This window comes from Takifugu flavidus, chromosome 6 (assembly GCF_003711565.1).
Source record: "Takifugu flavidus isolate HTHZ2018 chromosome 6, ASM371156v2, whole genome shotgun sequence".
Lineage (NCBI taxonomy): Eukaryota > Metazoa > Chordata > Actinopteri > Tetraodontiformes > Tetraodontidae > Takifugu > Takifugu flavidus.
The window spans coordinates 8,409,592-8,426,637 of NC_079525.1; the positions used below are offsets into that span (position 1 = coordinate 8,409,592).

At 45.3% G+C, this 17,046-nt stretch overlaps 2 protein-coding genes and 1 long non-coding RNA gene across 8 annotated transcripts; 1 reads left to right on the top strand and 2 right to left on the bottom strand.

The window, feature by feature from the left end:
* Positions 1-3,841: 3,841 nt before the first annotated feature.
* Positions 3,842-4,593, top strand: mrps28 (mitochondrial ribosomal protein S28). Its single transcript, XM_057036165.1, has one exon. The coding sequence runs from the start codon at positions 3,871-3,873 to the stop codon at positions 4,399-4,401; it is 531 nt and encodes a 176-aa protein (XP_056892145.1). The 5' UTR covers positions 3,842-3,870; the 3' UTR covers positions 4,402-4,593.
* Positions 4,594-4,605: 12 nt separating this feature from the next.
* On the bottom strand, positions 4,606-6,107 carry LOC130527565 (uncharacterized). Its single transcript, XR_008951067.1, has 3 exons — positions 5,906-6,107; positions 5,536-5,800; positions 4,606-5,457 (listed from the first exon to the last, which is right to left on the bottom strand). It is a non-coding gene; the product is annotated as an uncharacterized LOC130527565 (long non-coding RNA).
* A 729-nt stretch (positions 6,108-6,836) lies between these two features.
* Positions 6,837-16,605, bottom strand: LOC130527429 (calpain-2 catalytic subunit-like). Of its 6 annotated transcripts, none has more exons than XR_008951042.1 (22): positions 16,060-16,605; positions 15,403-15,472; positions 12,448-12,566; positions 12,054-12,187; positions 11,725-11,893; positions 11,200-11,283; positions 11,042-11,127; positions 10,862-10,927; positions 10,622-10,782; positions 10,380-10,549; positions 10,284-10,295; positions 9,836-10,047; positions 9,580-9,616; positions 9,432-9,497; positions 9,293-9,350; positions 9,154-9,218; positions 8,755-8,823; positions 8,445-8,488; positions 8,032-8,110; positions 7,461-7,577; positions 7,240-7,298; positions 6,837-6,950 (listed from the first exon to the last, which is right to left on the bottom strand). XR_008951042.1 is itself a non-coding variant. In XM_057035948.1 (21 exons), the coding sequence occupies exons 1-21, from the start codon at positions 16,294-16,296 to the stop codon at positions 6,927-6,929; spliced, it is 2,094 nt and encodes a 697-aa protein (XP_056891928.1). In that variant the 5' UTR covers positions 16,297-16,605; the 3' UTR covers positions 6,837-6,926. The 6 variants fall into 6 exon arrangements, 4 of the variants coding, with proteins under 4 accessions (XP_056891928.1, XP_056891926.1, XP_056891927.1 ...); XR_008951041.1 differs by having other exon boundaries at positions 8,755-8,826; XM_057035948.1 differs by lacking the exon at positions 8,445-8,488.
* Between the last annotated feature and the right edge of the window lie 441 nt (positions 16,606-17,046).

Sequence of the window (17,046 nt, forward strand, 5' to 3'; positions counted from 1 at the left end):
CCTAGCTGAGGCTGAAAAGAAATGTCTGTTTCCTGTATACGTTTCTGTTTTAAGTTAGAAATAGTTTAGATGTTAGGGATAATATAATCATTAGTGTAAATTTAATAAAGATAAGCAGTCAGTTGACTCTTCCTTGACATGACATGTTGTTTAGATAACTGTAATCAGTGGAAACGGTCAGGCTGAAAGTGTTAAACAACCCATCGTAAAACTGGGCAGCATAGTTTAGTGGTGTTGATAAGTTCGTCTGCAGAATATGAACTTTGACCTGGCTATCTGGGAAACAGTTAAAAACAATGGAGAACAAGGACTGTGCCAGCATCCAATGGAATTGGAAGGAGAAGATGAGGTAATCCAATCAGAGGACAACATCGGACTGGATTAGCATCAATGATTTGCCCATTTGTTTCTATAAACGACTGGGTCAAGGGATACTTAGGTTGTCAGACTTCATGCATTGACAATTGACTTTGTTATTGTAGGGTTTTGAACTGGCCCAGAGCTCTGTAATATTTGTATCTTGAATTAATTCTATTTGCTAAATACATTTTGAAATTGGCATTTTTCTCCTTAAAGTCTTCATTCAGAGAACACGTGGATCAGCAAAATCAAATCAAATCAATCTTTATTTATATAGCGTCTTATACAATCAAAATTGTTTCAAGGCGCTTTCCAGAATCCCAGGGCCTGACCCCAGACAAGCAACAGTGGCAAGGAAAAACTCCCCTTTAACAGGAAGAAACCTTGAGCAGGACCAGGCTCATGTAGGGGGACCCTCCTGCTGATGGCCGGCTGGGTAAAGAGAGAGGAGAAGGGGGAGGACAGGTAGAAGATAGGGTAGGTAGGAGAGGAGAGGAGAAGAAGAGTGAAGGGGAGGTAGAGGAGAGGGGAAGGAGAAGGAGAAGGAGGAGGAGGGGAAAGAGGAGAGGAAGGGAGAGGAGAGGAGAGGAGAGGAGAGGAGAGGAGAGGAGAGGGGAGGGGTAGAGGAGAGGAGAAGAAGAGTGAAGGGGAGGTAGAGGAGAGGGGAAGGAGAAGGAGAAGGAGGAGGAGGGGAAAGAGGAGAGGAAGGGAGAGGAGAGGAGAGGAGAGGCACAGAGCACAGAAACACACAAAAAAAATATGATAAACAATCAGCAGTGACACACTCAACAATATTGTGATCCAACAAGATCGATAGTTTAAGAAAAAAGGTTTTAAGGGTTGAGAACCAGTTCATCAATGACGATGATGGTTTCTAGGTTGTTGTTTTTTTACCCTTTCAGGAATCAGTTCACTGCCCTTATTCAATGTGTGATTTTAATATCAGCACCCTAAACCTTAATGGAGCTAGGAGTGACACTCTTTTTAAATGAATAGACATTAAGCATATTGACAGTATTCTAGTTCAAGAAACCCACAGCTGTCCCAACATAAAAAGTGAATGGAGGAGAGCTTTTAATGGGGAGGCCATTTTAAGCCATCAGTCCAGTCTAAGTGTGGGGGGGGCTTTATTTGCTAGGAGGTTTCTACCTGTCTCTTTTACTGTTGATGAAATCATTCAAAGCAAAGTTAAAGCTGTTTTAGAAAATGTGAAACTTGTACTTTTAAATGTTTATGCTCCCACTAACCCGCTGGAGAGAATAGCATTTTTAAACAAGTTAAGTGACTGTGGTAAATGCTGTTGAAGATGGTTTTATATTTTTAGGGAGGGGGGGATAATTAACTGCATGGAAAATACTCGCCAAGACAGGAACCATCCTGAGCCACATCCAGCTTCAGCCCACATGCTTGGACGGCTGATAGAGAGTTGGGAGTTGGCCAATGTGTGGAGGACTTTTAACATGAAGGGAAGGCAGTACAGTTACAGTCACAGAAGGGGAATGAGTTTATCCTTAGCCACACTGGACCACATTTAAATATTTTCAAGAGGTGTTTTATCAATCCTGTGGGTTTTAGTGATCATTGTCTTGTGTCTTGTCCTGTTTTTTATTAAGAACATTTGTGTAAAGAGTGCCTATTGGCATTTCAGCTGTTTTTACAGAAAACATGGGGCTACTTAATGCCCTCAAGTCAAAAAAGTCGGCTTTGACCAACCTGTTGGGCATCTCAGCCCAGGGCGCTCCGGTCAGGTTCAGGTTTATGATTGCTTCCCAGATGGATGCTCCCTCCTGTTTCTTCTTTGGACTAGAGAAGAACTTACAATCATTCACTCCTTATGTGGTGGCTGCTCCAAAATCTCAGACTCGTCTGAGATCTGGAATTACGCTGTTGGGTCTTATAAAAACCTCTATAGGAGTGAGTGATCAAGTAATCCAGATGTGCAAGAACACTTCTTCAGGGGTCTCTCTCAGGTCAGCGAGGACACAACACAGGGTTGGCAGCAGGGACAACCCTGCAAGAGCTCCAAGCTGCCGTCTTAAGGTTACAAAATGGCAGAGCGCCGGGGTTGGATGGCCTACTAAGAGACATGCTGACCTCCACTGGTGAGTCCTCCATAGCATCCTCCCAGTAAACTCATTTGTGTCAACCATTACCAAAATGGTGCCCTTTCTGTGACCACAGAGAGACAATCTTTCACTGTTTTTTATGAATGTCAGTGACTTTCACCATTGTTTTATTTCTACAAATTTTTTCAAGGTGTGGGGAATGTTTTAACAAGCAGTCTTTTCTTCTTAGTTTTAGATACACACGTCATCAGAAGCACAAGTGTCAGCTTTTAAACTTTGTTTTAGGGCAGGCCAAGATGGCGATGTATTAAAGCCATAGGAAGAAGGTAGAGGGTTTTATTGTTGAACCTGTCATCATGTGTAGTAATATGATCAAGTCCAGACTTCTCATTGATTTTAACTTTCACAAGGCAGCCGGAGATCTGGACTCTTTTGAGCAGGTCTGGTGTTTTAATTATGTCCTTTGTTTTTTAGCAGGTTACTCTTTGCAGCTTGGAGATGCGCTCATGTAGATTAGATAGATTATTTATTTATATGTATCTATTTATTCTGATTTATTCTTATTTTTAAAGATCTAAATTATATGGATGTTCCTTGTAAGAGCGGTGAATAAAGTTCTTTCAAATTCTCAAATTTTCTCTCTCTCTCCTCCTCTCCTGAAGAACTTCATATACAGTATTCTAATGAATTCTATTAAGCCCAATACCTTTTGCTTCTGCAGCTATCCTTATTCACATCCCTCCTGTCTCCTCCCTCCCAGTTCACATCATTCCCTACACACCCAAATATTTCCCTCTGGCTCTTTCTACTCCCAGCATTCCTGCAGAACATCTTTTGTGGGAGAAGTACTGTATCCCTGCAAGTTTGCCCAGTAATTCACCATCAGCTGCTTCCTTCCCAACCCCAGAGACATCCTCTCATCTCCACCTATAAAGAAGGTACTGGTGTTGTCTTCAAAGCCCCACTGCGATCTCTCAGTGCCTGGGCTTGAATCACATCCAGGTTTTATGAGTTCAATGCATGCACTTGTTTAGTGGTGCTCAGGTCCTCAGGAAATGCCATCAGAGACAGTAACTCCTACGGAAACTTAATTCCTTTGGAGCAGGCAGGACTATCCTCCGGACATTCTACTGTTCCTCTTCAATCACCCTATATATCAGAAACTGCTTGCAGAGCACTGTCAATGTCTGGACTGTCTCTCACACCAGTATATCTGTCTATACATACTGTCTGTCTATACACACTGTCTATCTATCTACCTTCCTGTCAAATTTGCTTCCAATTTTCCACCTTAATATTTTATGCACTGCATGATTTAAAAATGAAATGAAAAAGGGTGTCCAACCGCGTTGAGTATTGGAACCGCCAGATAGTGCTGTGGGCGTGTCCTCACTACCGGAAGTTGTCCGCGGAAACGCTCCTCGCTCTTCTTTGTGGGGTCAAGATGGCGGCCTTGTGTAAACTTGTCCCCAGTCCGAGGAATGGATTTCGCCTAAACGTCACCAGGGCCTCCTCAATGCGCTTCTGTTCGGTGTCCAACGGACCCTCTGACACTGACCAGTCCGCCTTTAACAAACCCCGAACCGGCTTCGCAGTCGCATTCGAAGTGCAGTCGGAGATGCGGAGGGAGACGGAGAGCGCTGCGGGCGGCAGTGGCTCATCCTCAAGGGAGAATTTCGCCTCGCTGCTCCGCCGATCCCCGCTGATCCAGATGGGTCCGACTAAGGATAAAGTGGTCGTCGGGCGGATCTTCCGAGTGGTCGGGGATGACCTTTACATCGACTTTGGTGGGAAGTTTCACTGTGTGTGTCAGCGGTCACCGAATTGGGAGAAGTTGCAGCGAGGCAGTAAAGTCCGTCTGCGGCTGCAGGATCTGGAGCTCACCGCCCGCTTTCTGGGTGCCGACACGGACACCACCCTGCTGGAGGCCCAGGCCATCCTGCTCAGCCCACTGGACGGAAGAGATGGCCGGTGAACTAGAACCACGTTTGCGCGAGGAGAGACCCAAGACCGGTGTGAAAACGTAATGATGTTATAAAGTAAAGACAATCGTCTTGTAAATGTGGATTCTACCGCAGAAAAAGGTTGTTTTCTGTCTGACCATCAGAGCTGAAATGTTTAACGTTTATTGTGAGTGCTTCATTAAAGCAATAAAAGTTATAAAACATCTGATGTTCATACTTTAGAAGAGTAGGAGGAAACTAGAGAAAACCTGCATGGATATCAGGAAAACATGGACTCAAACCTTCAACCATTGAATGACAGTATTTGCAGAGTTTTGTGATAAATCGTTATTTATTTTGTATTTGTATATGATGGATAATGATTATTTGGCTTCCTGTCATCATCCTTTTGGGGTGGTTAGAGTCTTCAGCCACACATGATCACAAAAGGCCACTGATTTAAGAGAAGGACAGGAAGGATGAGTTTAACTATTTTCACACTTCTGGACATTAATTCATTAGCAGAGTTGGCTGGTCACCCATGGTTACCAATGAGTCTCAGCTGCTGTATCTGTTAGGGACACTAACCCCAAAGATTGAAGGTCCATATTCATTCACATTAAGCCAAAAACACATGGATGTTTTAGGAAGGGCCTAGTTTGGGTGCTGGTGCTGGATCCAGACACCAGCCACTTCCTGCAGGTAACTCCAGCAGGCCCAAACAAGCGCTACCGTCTTTCTGTGATGCAGCTGAGGTCAACACATGTTCAACCACTGAAGAAGAGCAAATTGTAGAGAAACAAACAGATGCCATATGAATACCCAGCATGCTTTGGGTGCAGCCCACAGACAGAGCCAGCAGTGGGTGAGGATACATCCATGATGGAGCCCAAATACAAAGAACCCACCCTTATCTCTTCTCCTATAGTAAAAGAATCCTGTGGGAGGGGCTACATTCACTGCACTCATTGGGTGGCTTCACTGAACCCGAGCATTAGCTTCTCCAGCAGATGGTAGTGTGTGGACTCACGTTTTGCTACGACTCAGTTCAGTATGGTCCTGAGTTACTGGACTGAAATATCCATGTCCTGATGATGAAATTCAACAGCAGCATTTAGCTTAGTATAAATAGTGCAAAACTAACATGCATGACTTGAGAAACTCACGTCTCTAGACAGCTGAGCAAACGTGGACCTGATGGAGTCGTCAAATGTCTCTGACCAAAGATCTCCTGTGATCACGACAGCAACATAAACCTAAACTATGGCAGCAGTGAGCTCCCAAAACACACTTTCCGAGTTCATCCTGTCATTGATTTCTTCTCTTCAGCATTAACTGGAGTTCCTTCAGAAGTGAACGAGCCTCTTGGACAAGAGGTGAAACAGTCCAGTCGACCTCAAGTTCTCCAGCTGAAGAAAAGAGTTCCTGGACCTGTAAAAGTGAAGAACATCCATGCATACCCTGCCATGCTATCTGAAATGCTGCGTCTTTATTGAATAATTAACTCAAACAAGAAGGAAAGGCTGACATGTTTACCTCCTGGTCAAAGATGGCCTCCACCTCTTCGTCCATCTCACTCCGTTAGAGTCACATCCTTAGAGGCTGATGGGCCTCCTCAGAGGATGAACCTCACATTTGTGACTGAAATACTCACCCAGTCTCAGCCTGCTTCTCTGTAAACACCCTAAGGAGGAAGTCGGCTTCCTTTGAAGGCTCAAAGGTCAACGGAACTATCAGGTACTCGCCTGGAGGGAGGCGGAATCAAACGCTGACCTCACGCAGGTAAGCGAATCCCTTCAGTGACTTTAGCCTGGTGGTATATTCTTTATTATAGGAACAGGAACTACTCGGCTTCTCGCGCTCTTAACCGGAACATACAAGGAGCTTTCGCTGCGCAACGTCACATCCTACAGGTGACATAAAGTTCATAAACATTGTATGACACCACAAAATACAGTACCGTAACCAATAGGGTAAGGGCGTCATCAAATAATAACACTCAACAGCATTGATAATGGCAGCAGTACAGCTGACTCAGCACTCTCTGTAGTACCAACAACTAGTCCAGGTCCAGTTTCCCGGTGGCAGAAATCACCGTCAACATGGAAAAAATGCAATCAATTACGCGATCCAAACCAGCTATTATTCAATCGGACCTTTTGTAACTGATCAATAAACCAAAATGATCTTCTTCAAGGCTTCTTAAAACTATTTGCTTTTTACTGCTGAAGATGATCTCGGCTCAATGATAGGATGATGTCACCACTGAGCTCTCTGATTGGCTCCCAGGACACTATTTCTGGCACTAGTTAAAATCCCGTTAATCCCAGCGAAACCAGTAACGCTCATGACTGCCAGGCCAATCCAGCACTAGTTCTGCTCCTGAGCTGTGGAAAAATGTGGAACATGTGGTCTGTACTCTGCTGACACCCCCTGCAGCACATCACAAGAAACACTCTGACACCACTTTTCGGAGTGTTGGATACATTTATTGATTAGTGATGATTTTAGAAAGGAAGTCAGTGACATGGGATCCTGCAGGAAGTCCAAATGGGGTTTAAACCATGGAGAAGTTCACCCACTGCAGGAAGAAGAGAGAAGTTGTCACAAACCAAGGTAGTTTTCTATGTCAACTGGACTGGGTTTCTTCTCTTAAAGACGTTTCGCCTATCCAGAAGGCTTCTTCAGTTCAGTTCTTCAGAACTGAAGAAGCCTTCTGGATAGAAGGCGAAACGTCTTCAAGAGAAGAAACCCAGTCCAGTTGACATAGAAAACTACCTTGGATACAATGACCTGGATGATTGAGAATCTACAAAGACAAGTTGTCACCAAGTCCTTGAGAAGACCCAGAATGTTCCCTCTGGTCTTACCTGTTGGAAGTTCAGCTCTATCAAGCCGCTGTTCTGAACATCCAACTTCTTGAAAATTCCTGAAAATGGAAATTGATTTGAAGATCAAAGCTCTCCTGAAAGGTGCTGCTTTCAAGTTCCAACTGATTCAAAGAGGAATCTTGATTTTTGCTGAAGCTCTACAATTGTCTATAAAGTAATGGAAGCATTAGCTTGTTAGCTAGGAGCTGTTTTTGACTCACTGAACATCATCTCCAGCCTCATCAGACATCCCACAAAGTTGTCAAAGTCAATGGTCATGTTGGGATCAGAGTATCTGGCCACCAGCAGCTGATAGATGGTATTGTTGAGGGTGAAACCTTGGACAAGAACCATTGGCATTTGCATTATTGTGTTGATGCTAACAGTTAACACTCCACTGTCAAGAACTGTGATGATGACATTGCAGGATCTGATGCTAACGATTCTAATAAACCTCAGATAGTAACATACCATCAGCATAGTGACGCAATCCAGAAAGCAGGAGGACACAGAAATCAACCATTAATATAAACCCAGAAGAAGGAGTATTTCAGCTAGCCACAGAAGCGAGCTTATCAGAGATCACTGTCAATACACTGCGCAAGAGCTTTTTTTTTTCTGGGGTGGTGATGTCATCCACCATTGTCTTCTTAAAACATGCTGAAATTACAGATTTTAAAAAATAATTTTGATTGAACATAATCTGATCTGGATGAAGGACAACTGTCACAATAACAGGACTGTCACAACAACAGGACCATCACAGACAACCATCACAATGCTTTTACCAACCTGCATCTTTGAAGGCAACCCTCATTTCTGGTGTGCTCATCGTCCCTGAATTATCAATGTCGTTCTTCTTGTAGATGGACTGCAGACACAAAGGCAAACAATTCAGTCAGTCTTACTCAGTATGTTTCCATGCTCAGTTTAATCCAGCTATGCTCATAATTGGACTTTGGTGTCTGCTCTGAATTGGTTCCTTGTCCCAGTTTACAGGCAACGGATAAAGTTGGATAACTGAGGGGAACATGTCGTCCTCCCCAACACTAGGGGGGCACTAGGAGTCTTACAGCAGACTAATATATCCTCTTTCTAGTTGACCTATTACATCAGATAAACAAGTGGAGTCAGACAGTGGAGCAGCCCTTCCAACAACAGGATGAATAATCGCACAGCTTTGTTAATCTTTATTTAAAGTTTACCTCACTGATTGTACATGAGAAGACGTTGACATGCCCTCCTGGTCCTGGTGAGTTTGAGAGACAAGAATGTCGTATGCTAATGCCAGCTTTCTTAAAAGTTTTTGTTCCAGGGTCAGACACCAGTGTGGAGGTTTTGGACCATCATTCTACTAGCTCATTATCTGGGGTCTTAGTCAGATACAAAGCTGTGATATCAGTTTACACACAATAAGTTGTCCAGTTACAGTCGGATTGAGGCAATAATTGGTTTTTGAAAATGTCATGTACAGGTAATGACAGACAGACACACTGACAGACAGTTAGGTCTCACTAGGTATCTCTGGATTTTCTTCCACAGGGTGGCAAACTCTCCCAGGCCCAGCTTTCCATTTCCACTGTCCTGCTGCTAAGTTAAAGAAATGTGAAACAAACCCATGTCAATGCCTTCCAATCCCCCCAAACCCTCCATCTTTTGCTGGCCTCCCGTTATTCCTACTCAGGGTTGTAGGGGAAAACTATGCCAGGAACCAGCAGGTGAGCGGCCAGAATGTTGCCATGAACATCAGTTCAGTCCAATCTGTGACGATTCGCCATGAAACAATGAATAGTTCCTAAATGACACTGTCAGGATGTCCAGGACTTCAGTGCAAACTCTGAAGTTTAACTTCAGCAAGAGAATTTTCTTCTCTCTGGTGGGACAAAGTTTAAACAACTTGATGGTGAAGGATACATCCATCAGGTTGACCATGACCCTGCAGGTCTCCATGCTGAAGCCATTGGTTTTGATGTCACTTCCTGTGGGGAGGACACAGGAAGTGTAAATGTGAACAGAGGAAAAACCTGAGCACCTGTATGGAAACGACACCTACGTTTGCCAACAATCTTGTTCATGATGGTTTGGAGCTCCACTGCAGAGATCTCCATGTCCTGAAAAAAAAAAGCACACACTTAAACCTGACCTCCATTGTGTCATCACCTGTAGACCACAAAACACAATTACAGACGTACGTTTCCTGCCAGTTTTGTGAAGAGACCTCTGAATCCTGCATCCACATCCTCATCTGATACTGTCTCCTGAACAGTTACCATGACAACAGACACATTAGCTGTGGCTCCTTTACTTTAGTGCCCCACAGACCTCCAAGAACTCACTCACATCATCCAAATCAGCGTTGATGGGGTCGTCACAAGGCCTGATGGGAAATCGCAAGGTTAGAAATACTCAGCCGTGTCCCAATACTGTTGCTCTTCCCTAAACAGGTCACCATTTCACTCACAGATACACACACTGCACAGGTCTCAAAAGCTCCATTGAAAACCAAGTAAACACGAACTGCCTCAGGAGAAACAGGAAAACAGGAGCACTGCTGAGACTCAGAGACCCACCAGTATCCCTAACATCAGAGTCTTACTGGGTGTCTGTCTGCTTCTCGGAGAACACTCGGATGCAGAAGTCTCCATTCTGGTGCGGCTCAAAGGTGGAAGGGACGATAAGGTACTCTCCAGGGGGGAGCTTGAAGCGAGAGCACACCTCCCGCAGATTGATGAAGGTTTCGGACCTGGCTGTCTGAGCGTGGCTCAGGAAGAAATTCTTGTCCAGGTGTACTTCACGCTGACCTTTGAACTGGAGGAAGGTCACAACACAGACTGTGTATTTCACACATTCACTAAACAACCCGCACTTGGTCTGTTCACAGATCAAAGATCCTGGTCACCAGCAAAGACAGTGGAAATTTAACTGGTCACACTTTGTCTACATTACAAAACAAAAGGAGACGATCAGGATTTGTTTATTGTTATCGTAAACAGGTTGACCCTGCTGAGTGCCACCCTTTGACCCTGCTGAGTGCCTCCCTTTACCTGTTCTGGAACCTAAAAAGAAGGAGGACAGGAGAAGGTTAGCTAGAGCATCAACTAGAGAATCAACTGGTTCTTCTGCATCTCCTCTCCAAACACCTCATAAATGGCGAATCCGATGGTGTGCATGTCCTCGCCTTGTTTTCTAAGCTTCCTGCGGTTCTTCTGAATCAAGCCAACCACAAAGCTGCATCCTTCTTCTCCATCATCTGGGTCATCATCCTCCTCCTGCAGGTTTATCACAAACTGAGGATTCATCCAGAAGGTGTCTGTCGATCAAACGTCAGAGTCAACTGACAGGGAAAGCAGCAGGTGTCTTCATGGGTAGTGACAGAACTTACAGGGGTGGTTCCTGCAGCCTCCGGCAGTGGAACCTTTTCTCCAGGTGCCATCAAATTTACTGACGCTCCAATGTTTGACAGAGTCATCTAAAATGGTGTCGGGGGTCAGAGTGCACACTTCTATACGAGAATAATGGCGTAAGAAGTCGCTGAAGGACATCCTGTAGAGGCGGAACAAGAGGATCTCTCACTCTAAAGATACAAACAGAACCCAGCAGAACCGTAGGAAGGCTGCATTACCAGAACTCTCCGTCCTCGGCATTAGCATGTGGACAGTCCCCCTGCATGTAGTTCCACTCAGACGACCTGTGATAAAGAAGACACACTTACAGTCACATGACATCAAATGATGTATGGAGGAGGTTGCGCTTTATTAGAAGATGACTGTGAGGACACTTAAGCTTGTTGAGACTGACGTACCCGTCGCTCCATGCACCGGTCCACTCCACCTGACCCCACGGGTTCCTCATCCGCACTAGCTTCTCCTGACGGCCCCGGTAGTTCACCTGGAAGTACAAGATTGGATTTGCACATCGTTCCATCGGCATTCTGTGTTATGACCAAAGAAGTGACGTCACCTCCACAGCTCCTGTCAGGGAGTAGGCATGGCCTTTCACCAGTTTCTGACGGGTGACCGCCTCAGAGTCCGCCGCACTGGTGATCTGCACCAAAGCAACAGATTTCCGGAGATGTAAAACTTGCTATAAATCAAGAACTCAGACTACAGAGAACACTTTTTTGAATGAAACATTGTTTTTCTTTGACATGTAGCACAGTATTTCCAAAATAACTCCTCTGGGAGAACACAGGGGTTTTCCAGGTATGGTTGTGATGCTGAGTTCATAGCTCCACCGCAGTGATCAAATGTCTCACTGGGATCAGGACAAACCAGTAATCACCATCACTTTAAAACCATTTTAGCTCAATGTTAGCATGAACTTTAAGCAGCTTAAGTGTCTCATGAGTCTGACTTTTCATATTCACCCCTTCATTCATCTTGTGAAGTGGTGAAAAGCTTCACATTTTTAAAGTAACACACATTACAGGTGTGCCAGAGGGACCAGTTTGTCAGAAATCCTGTTTCACCACTTTAAAAGCCTCACGTCGATAGAGCAGCCCAGTAGAGCTCCAGCCTCTAGGGCCTTCTTCACGATCTGGAACAGGTTGGAGGGAGGCTGGCGCAGGTCGTAGTTCTCAGCGATGCCTCCGGTGAAGTCTTCGAAACCTTCGGTGGTGGAGCCACCAGACAGAGCTTCGTAGCAGCCATTGACTCTGAGAGCAGAAGACACAGGCTGAAGGCCCACAAATGCATCCGGACATGGACACGTGTGACTGTTCTGCATTGGACATGTTGAAACAGGCTGCAGATGCTTCACGTGCTTCAACAGGTGTGACTGAAGACAACACACATCCACCGACTGACTGCTCTTACTTGGCATAGGCCTTCTCCAGAAGAGCACTCCAGAATTCTCGTCCTTCTGCAGAGTGGACAAACATCAGCTCATTGTCTTTGACTGGCAGACGGTCGTCGATCACCACGTCCACCCACTCGCCAAACTGCCAGAACTACAGACAGCAAGACAAAACACACACGCTCCACATTAAAGAATATTTTAATTGGCTTTACATCTGTGACTCCATCTGCCCCTGGATCTAAACATCACAGCTCCTCACTTGCATAGCCACTAACATGTGTGAGCAAAACTGTTGATTAAGATGGTAAAGAACATTCAGTCATCATCATGGAGAACAAATTACAACATGTGGGCAGATGTTCTCTTCTTCTACTTGAAAAGGACTGTCAGGACAGAACAGTTCTTTGTTACCTGGAAGTGGAAGATGCCTGCGTAGTCATCACCGAAGCCCTGGTCACTGGGAACCACTCTGGCCATCACATACTCATTGAGAGTCAGTGAGGCGATGGCGGCCAGCAACCAGCAGTCACCTGAACATTTCAGTCAATCACACTGCAACGTTACAACCAGATCAAAGGCAGCGAAAAGAAAAACAGTGCCAAACAAAGTCTAGTCAGCACAACAGTTGCCTAGGGCCCCCGAGGTAGAAGGGGGCCCAAGGGACAGCTGACACTGTCACTATACATCAATGAGAAATTAACTGAACTGCTGTAGCCACTGTAAGGTCCATGCATCAGGAAACCCCCCAACACACACACAGGGCCCCTTAATAGCTTTCAGCTATCATTTCAAATGTATGCACTTTCATACAATTATTGGATTTTATACACAATAATGTGTTATAGGTGTTCTAAGTAGGGTTAGACATGGAAAGAAGCAGATGACCAAAGCAGAAACTCAGATCACATCTTTTGGAATCAACCAAAGGAGGAGATATGTTTGCTGGACAGGTTCTCATCCACACAGCAGCACATTAGCCAAACGGTTAGGATTCCAGTTTGAGCCACGGGGAGCACTTCACTTTCTCTGCAGAATAGGCAGACTAAGATAGAAATAAGTGAACTTAGTATGTTATACAATTTTTGCACATTTGTATTTCAAAAGGATTTCTGGATTGAATCCTCATCCTGGTAGGAGTGCTTCTATTGGGCCCTCCAAGGTGTCTAGAAATGCTCCTAGTGTTTGTCATTATCATTTTAACCACCTTTGGCATCAGGTAAATGTTAAACTCAGTAGAACATAGAACTGGATCTGTAGCTGCTTATGCTAACATGCTACTAAAAATTATAATAATACTGGCGTCATGAGCTATCCATGCTATCCATGTCCATAGCTATCCATGAGATCTTTGAGGTGTTTCACTCCGAGACTGATTCCTACTATCAGCAGCTGAAGACTTCTGTGTGAGCGAGTTTGTGTTTGTCTTAATCTGTTTCACAAGCAGAGTTGCTTTGGGCTAAAAAAGGCATGAGACATTTATGAGTCATGACAACAAACTGTGGGTGTCCATGTTAGTGTGTGTGTGCGCGTGTGCTGGGTGTGTGTTTCCTTGGTGGTTGTTAAAAACAATAGAGCCCGCCTCAGCCAATCACAGACGAGCGTGATGGTGCCAGCAGAATATTTGTTTAGCATAAGTGCTGGACTCTATGTGGCGCCGACTTCACTGAGATGTCTCTGAGGACTAAATGATGAAACCTCTTTGAACCTGAATATTGACTGGACGTCTCAGCTGAACAGTCAAGCTTCATGGCAATGGTTTTGGTTCTGTATGAACTCAGAAAATTGTGGTTGGTTCAAGAGACACATGGATCCATATTTTTTCCACTTTGGATCTGATACCAAGAGTAGCAGGTCAGAAAAACAGGAAATCATGTTAACAGGAAAAATCCCATCCTGAAAACCAATTCAGAAATGATTGCTAACAGTTGTTTTCATCGTTCTGCCCCTTGGTTGAATATTTCTCATGCTCTCTCTCATGTGGTGCTTTTTCAGAAGTTTGATTACGTTAATGGTATTGTACCTCACGAAGGAGCTGCTGGATCTTGCTTTGCGACATTTACAGTGTAGACACAGCAGACATATTGTGTGTAAAAGTTTGCTAGCCTGAGCCTGCTGGCTGCAAATTGTGGAACAGTATCTCCATTCTCTAATGTCTTAAGACACACATCCATTCAGGAAATCCATTCTGTAGTTTGCAGCCAGCTGCAGACCAGCCAGGAATCACTTGCAGAGTCATTTCAGCAAACAACATTAAAGGACAGACATAACGCATGGATTGCAAATTTTTACAGATTGGATTTGTCACAGCCCCTTTTCCCCAGTTCCCTCCTGTCCCAGTACTTTTCCACTGCCCTGCTCACACCACACCCTCTGATCACCACACCTGCTCTCAGTCACTGATCACCACACCTGCTCTCAGTCACTGATCACCACACCTGCCCTCACTCATCAATCAGCTCACCTACCAGTGTATATATTCTCCAGCCTCACACTCACTCAGTGCCAGATTGTTCTTCTGCTTTCATGCGAGACTTTCCAGCGTTGTTTCCCTGCCGGATTACCCGTTACCGACCCTGCCTGTCTTCGTTCTGCCTGCCTTGCCTGTTCCCCGGACAACCTACCTGCTTTCTGCCTCTGACTACGACTTCTGCCTCAGCGTCTCTGGTTCCTGTCTGCTCACCTGGTTTAGACTTCTCCGCCCGGCCCCGACTTCGCTGCTGCTCGTCCCACTCCCCGAGCCTGCAACCCATAGACTTTGTGCGGGCCCAGAGCCTGAAGAACGGACTATTTCCTGTGTTTCCTTGTCTGCCTGAGTTCCTGTTTGCCCGTGTGTTAATAAAAGTCATTACTACGGTCCAGCTTTCCAGAGTGCTGCATTTGGGTCCAAACTGCACCCGTCACAGGATTTGAAAGTTCCAATCAGTGAATTACATCGTATCGGAACCCGATACTGGATCAGATTGGCCCATCCCTAGTTTGTTCAGGTTCTGTGGTCAGAATCGCCCAGGGATCAACATCGGGAACAACTAAAGGTGCACTTTGGGCCTTGCATGGTTTCAGAGCGATTGGAGTCAACATGCGGTTGTTATTGTCAAAATCACACACGCTGGGGACAGACTGTCCACCAAAACATAACAAACCATGTTCTAACCAATGACTCGTTGCTCTGTTCGTAACTTGCTCTGTATTTGTTTCAAACAAGATCACATAGTGCAACTTTAGCAGAAGATGGATGGATGGATGGACGGACAGACAAACGTTTGAACATGATGAGTCACAGGTGTTAAAACTACCATCCCATTGGACAGAAGAGCGTTACCTGTGTTGTCACGCTGCATTCAGGATAGCCTAAAGTACAAAACTTACCCAGAGCCCCCTGACAGATGTCGGTCCTGGTGGCTCCGCCCATGATGAACTCGGGGTTAGAGACCAGCTCCTGATGGATGAATGAACTCAGTGTTAAAAGAAAAGAAAAATCAGAAAGATCTAAATTTAAAAAAATAAAACCCTGAAAAAACTAAACACTAAAATGCGTGTGTCAGAAAAAGCAGGAACATCCTGTTTAGACTTTGTAATGACTCATCTGTTGAGTATGTAGGATCTCTGACAGCGCTGGCCCAGTACTTCATGTATTTGACATACATGTAAACAGTATCACAGCTGAGCTGAACCGTGCGAGTGCGCACGGACAGAGATGATCCATCATAAACGAGTGCAGTACTCAAATGCAGTATTGTAGATACTCTGTTAAAAGCTACTGTAGTGCTGCATCAGTGTGGTATTTGTACTTCGTTGGGAGGGTAATTAACCCTAACCTAACCCTTACTAACCCTAACCCTTAATTACTCTAACCCTCCAAGAGTACTTCGATCACAGCTTACACAGAGTACTTCATCTAGATTTAAGCTGTTTTTGAGCACCACTGCGGGTACTGTACCAACCGCCCCACCCCCAAAAAACACCACCACACCCCACGGGCCCCGGCCCAGACCCAGAGCCGGACCCAAACCCGGTTACTCTTACCGCGGGTCTCTTCCAGGTAACTCCACGGACTTTGTATGAACTCCGGCCCAGCTCCTTGAAGCCCAGGGCCTCTGGGGCGGCGGGGAAGGCCGGGTCGCAGAACAGTTTCCTCGCAGACAGACACTCGGCACGCAGAGCCGCGAAGTTCTGATTCAGGTACGGAACCGCGTTGGCGTTGGTACCGAAGCCTGCTGCCAGGGCCCGCTTCTTGGCCAGAGTGGACGCCACACCTGACATGATGATGAAGTAAAAAGTATCCGGACAAGTTTGGAAAATTCACAACAGCCGACTTTTTCTCCGTTAAAACTCCAGAACAGACCTCCGCCCCAAAACCACATCCAGGGGCGTGGCCAATCGAAGACGACAGTCAGGAAGAAAAAAAAGTGAGCAAACACGGAGACAGAGTTCGCTAAAGAGATCTAACCAACTGAACTTACACATATATTCAAAAACCCCAAACAACTCAGACGGTAGGGGGCTACAGGAGGAGCGGAGGGGTTTCTGTTCAAGCCCAAATGTCGGCAAAATTTAGAAGGTGTCCTGGTAGCAGGTGGACACCTTCAGAGCACTGCTACCCTTGAGCAAGATACCGACCCCCAAATGCTCACACAGGGCCCTGCGATGAGCACGTCTACCCTCCCCTCAACTGTATGCAGCTGGGATAGGCTGCCGTACCCCCAGGACCCTGAAAGGGTTAAAGAGGTCAAGGGAAAAAAACTTTCACGGATATTCAAAGAGACAAAAATATTTTACAACATTCAAATTTTATATTCAACTTTAGTTATACATCATCTGGTTAAGAAAACTGAGCAGTCAGTGAGGGGAGTGATACCTACAGACAGATATGGTGATCAGGTCTCTGTACCTCAGCAGCCTCAGCCTATAGTATCATATAGTATCACCAAGATGACGCTAAAGGTTAGCGGCTCCTGTTCTAACTACACGCATTAGCTTAGCTTGCACAATGACTAGCTACAGCCGCACCCT

Coding starts and splice junctions, on each gene's coding strand:
- mrps28 (XM_057036165.1), top strand. CDS start 3,871: ATGGCGGCCTTGTGTAAACTTGTCCCCAGTCCGAGGAATGGATTTCGC.
- LOC130527429 (XM_057035945.1), bottom strand. CDS start 16,296: ATGTCAGGTGTGGCGTCCACTCTGGCCAAGAAGCGGGCCCTGGCAGCA. Junction 11,284..11,724: donor TACTGGGCTGCTCTATCGAC/GTGAGGCTTTTA, acceptor GCTTTGGTGCAG/ATCACCAGTGCGGCGGACTC. Junction 9,498..9,579: donor TCAACGCTGATTTGGATGAT/GTGAGTGAGTTC, acceptor GTAACTGTTCAG/GAGACAGTATCAGATGAGGA.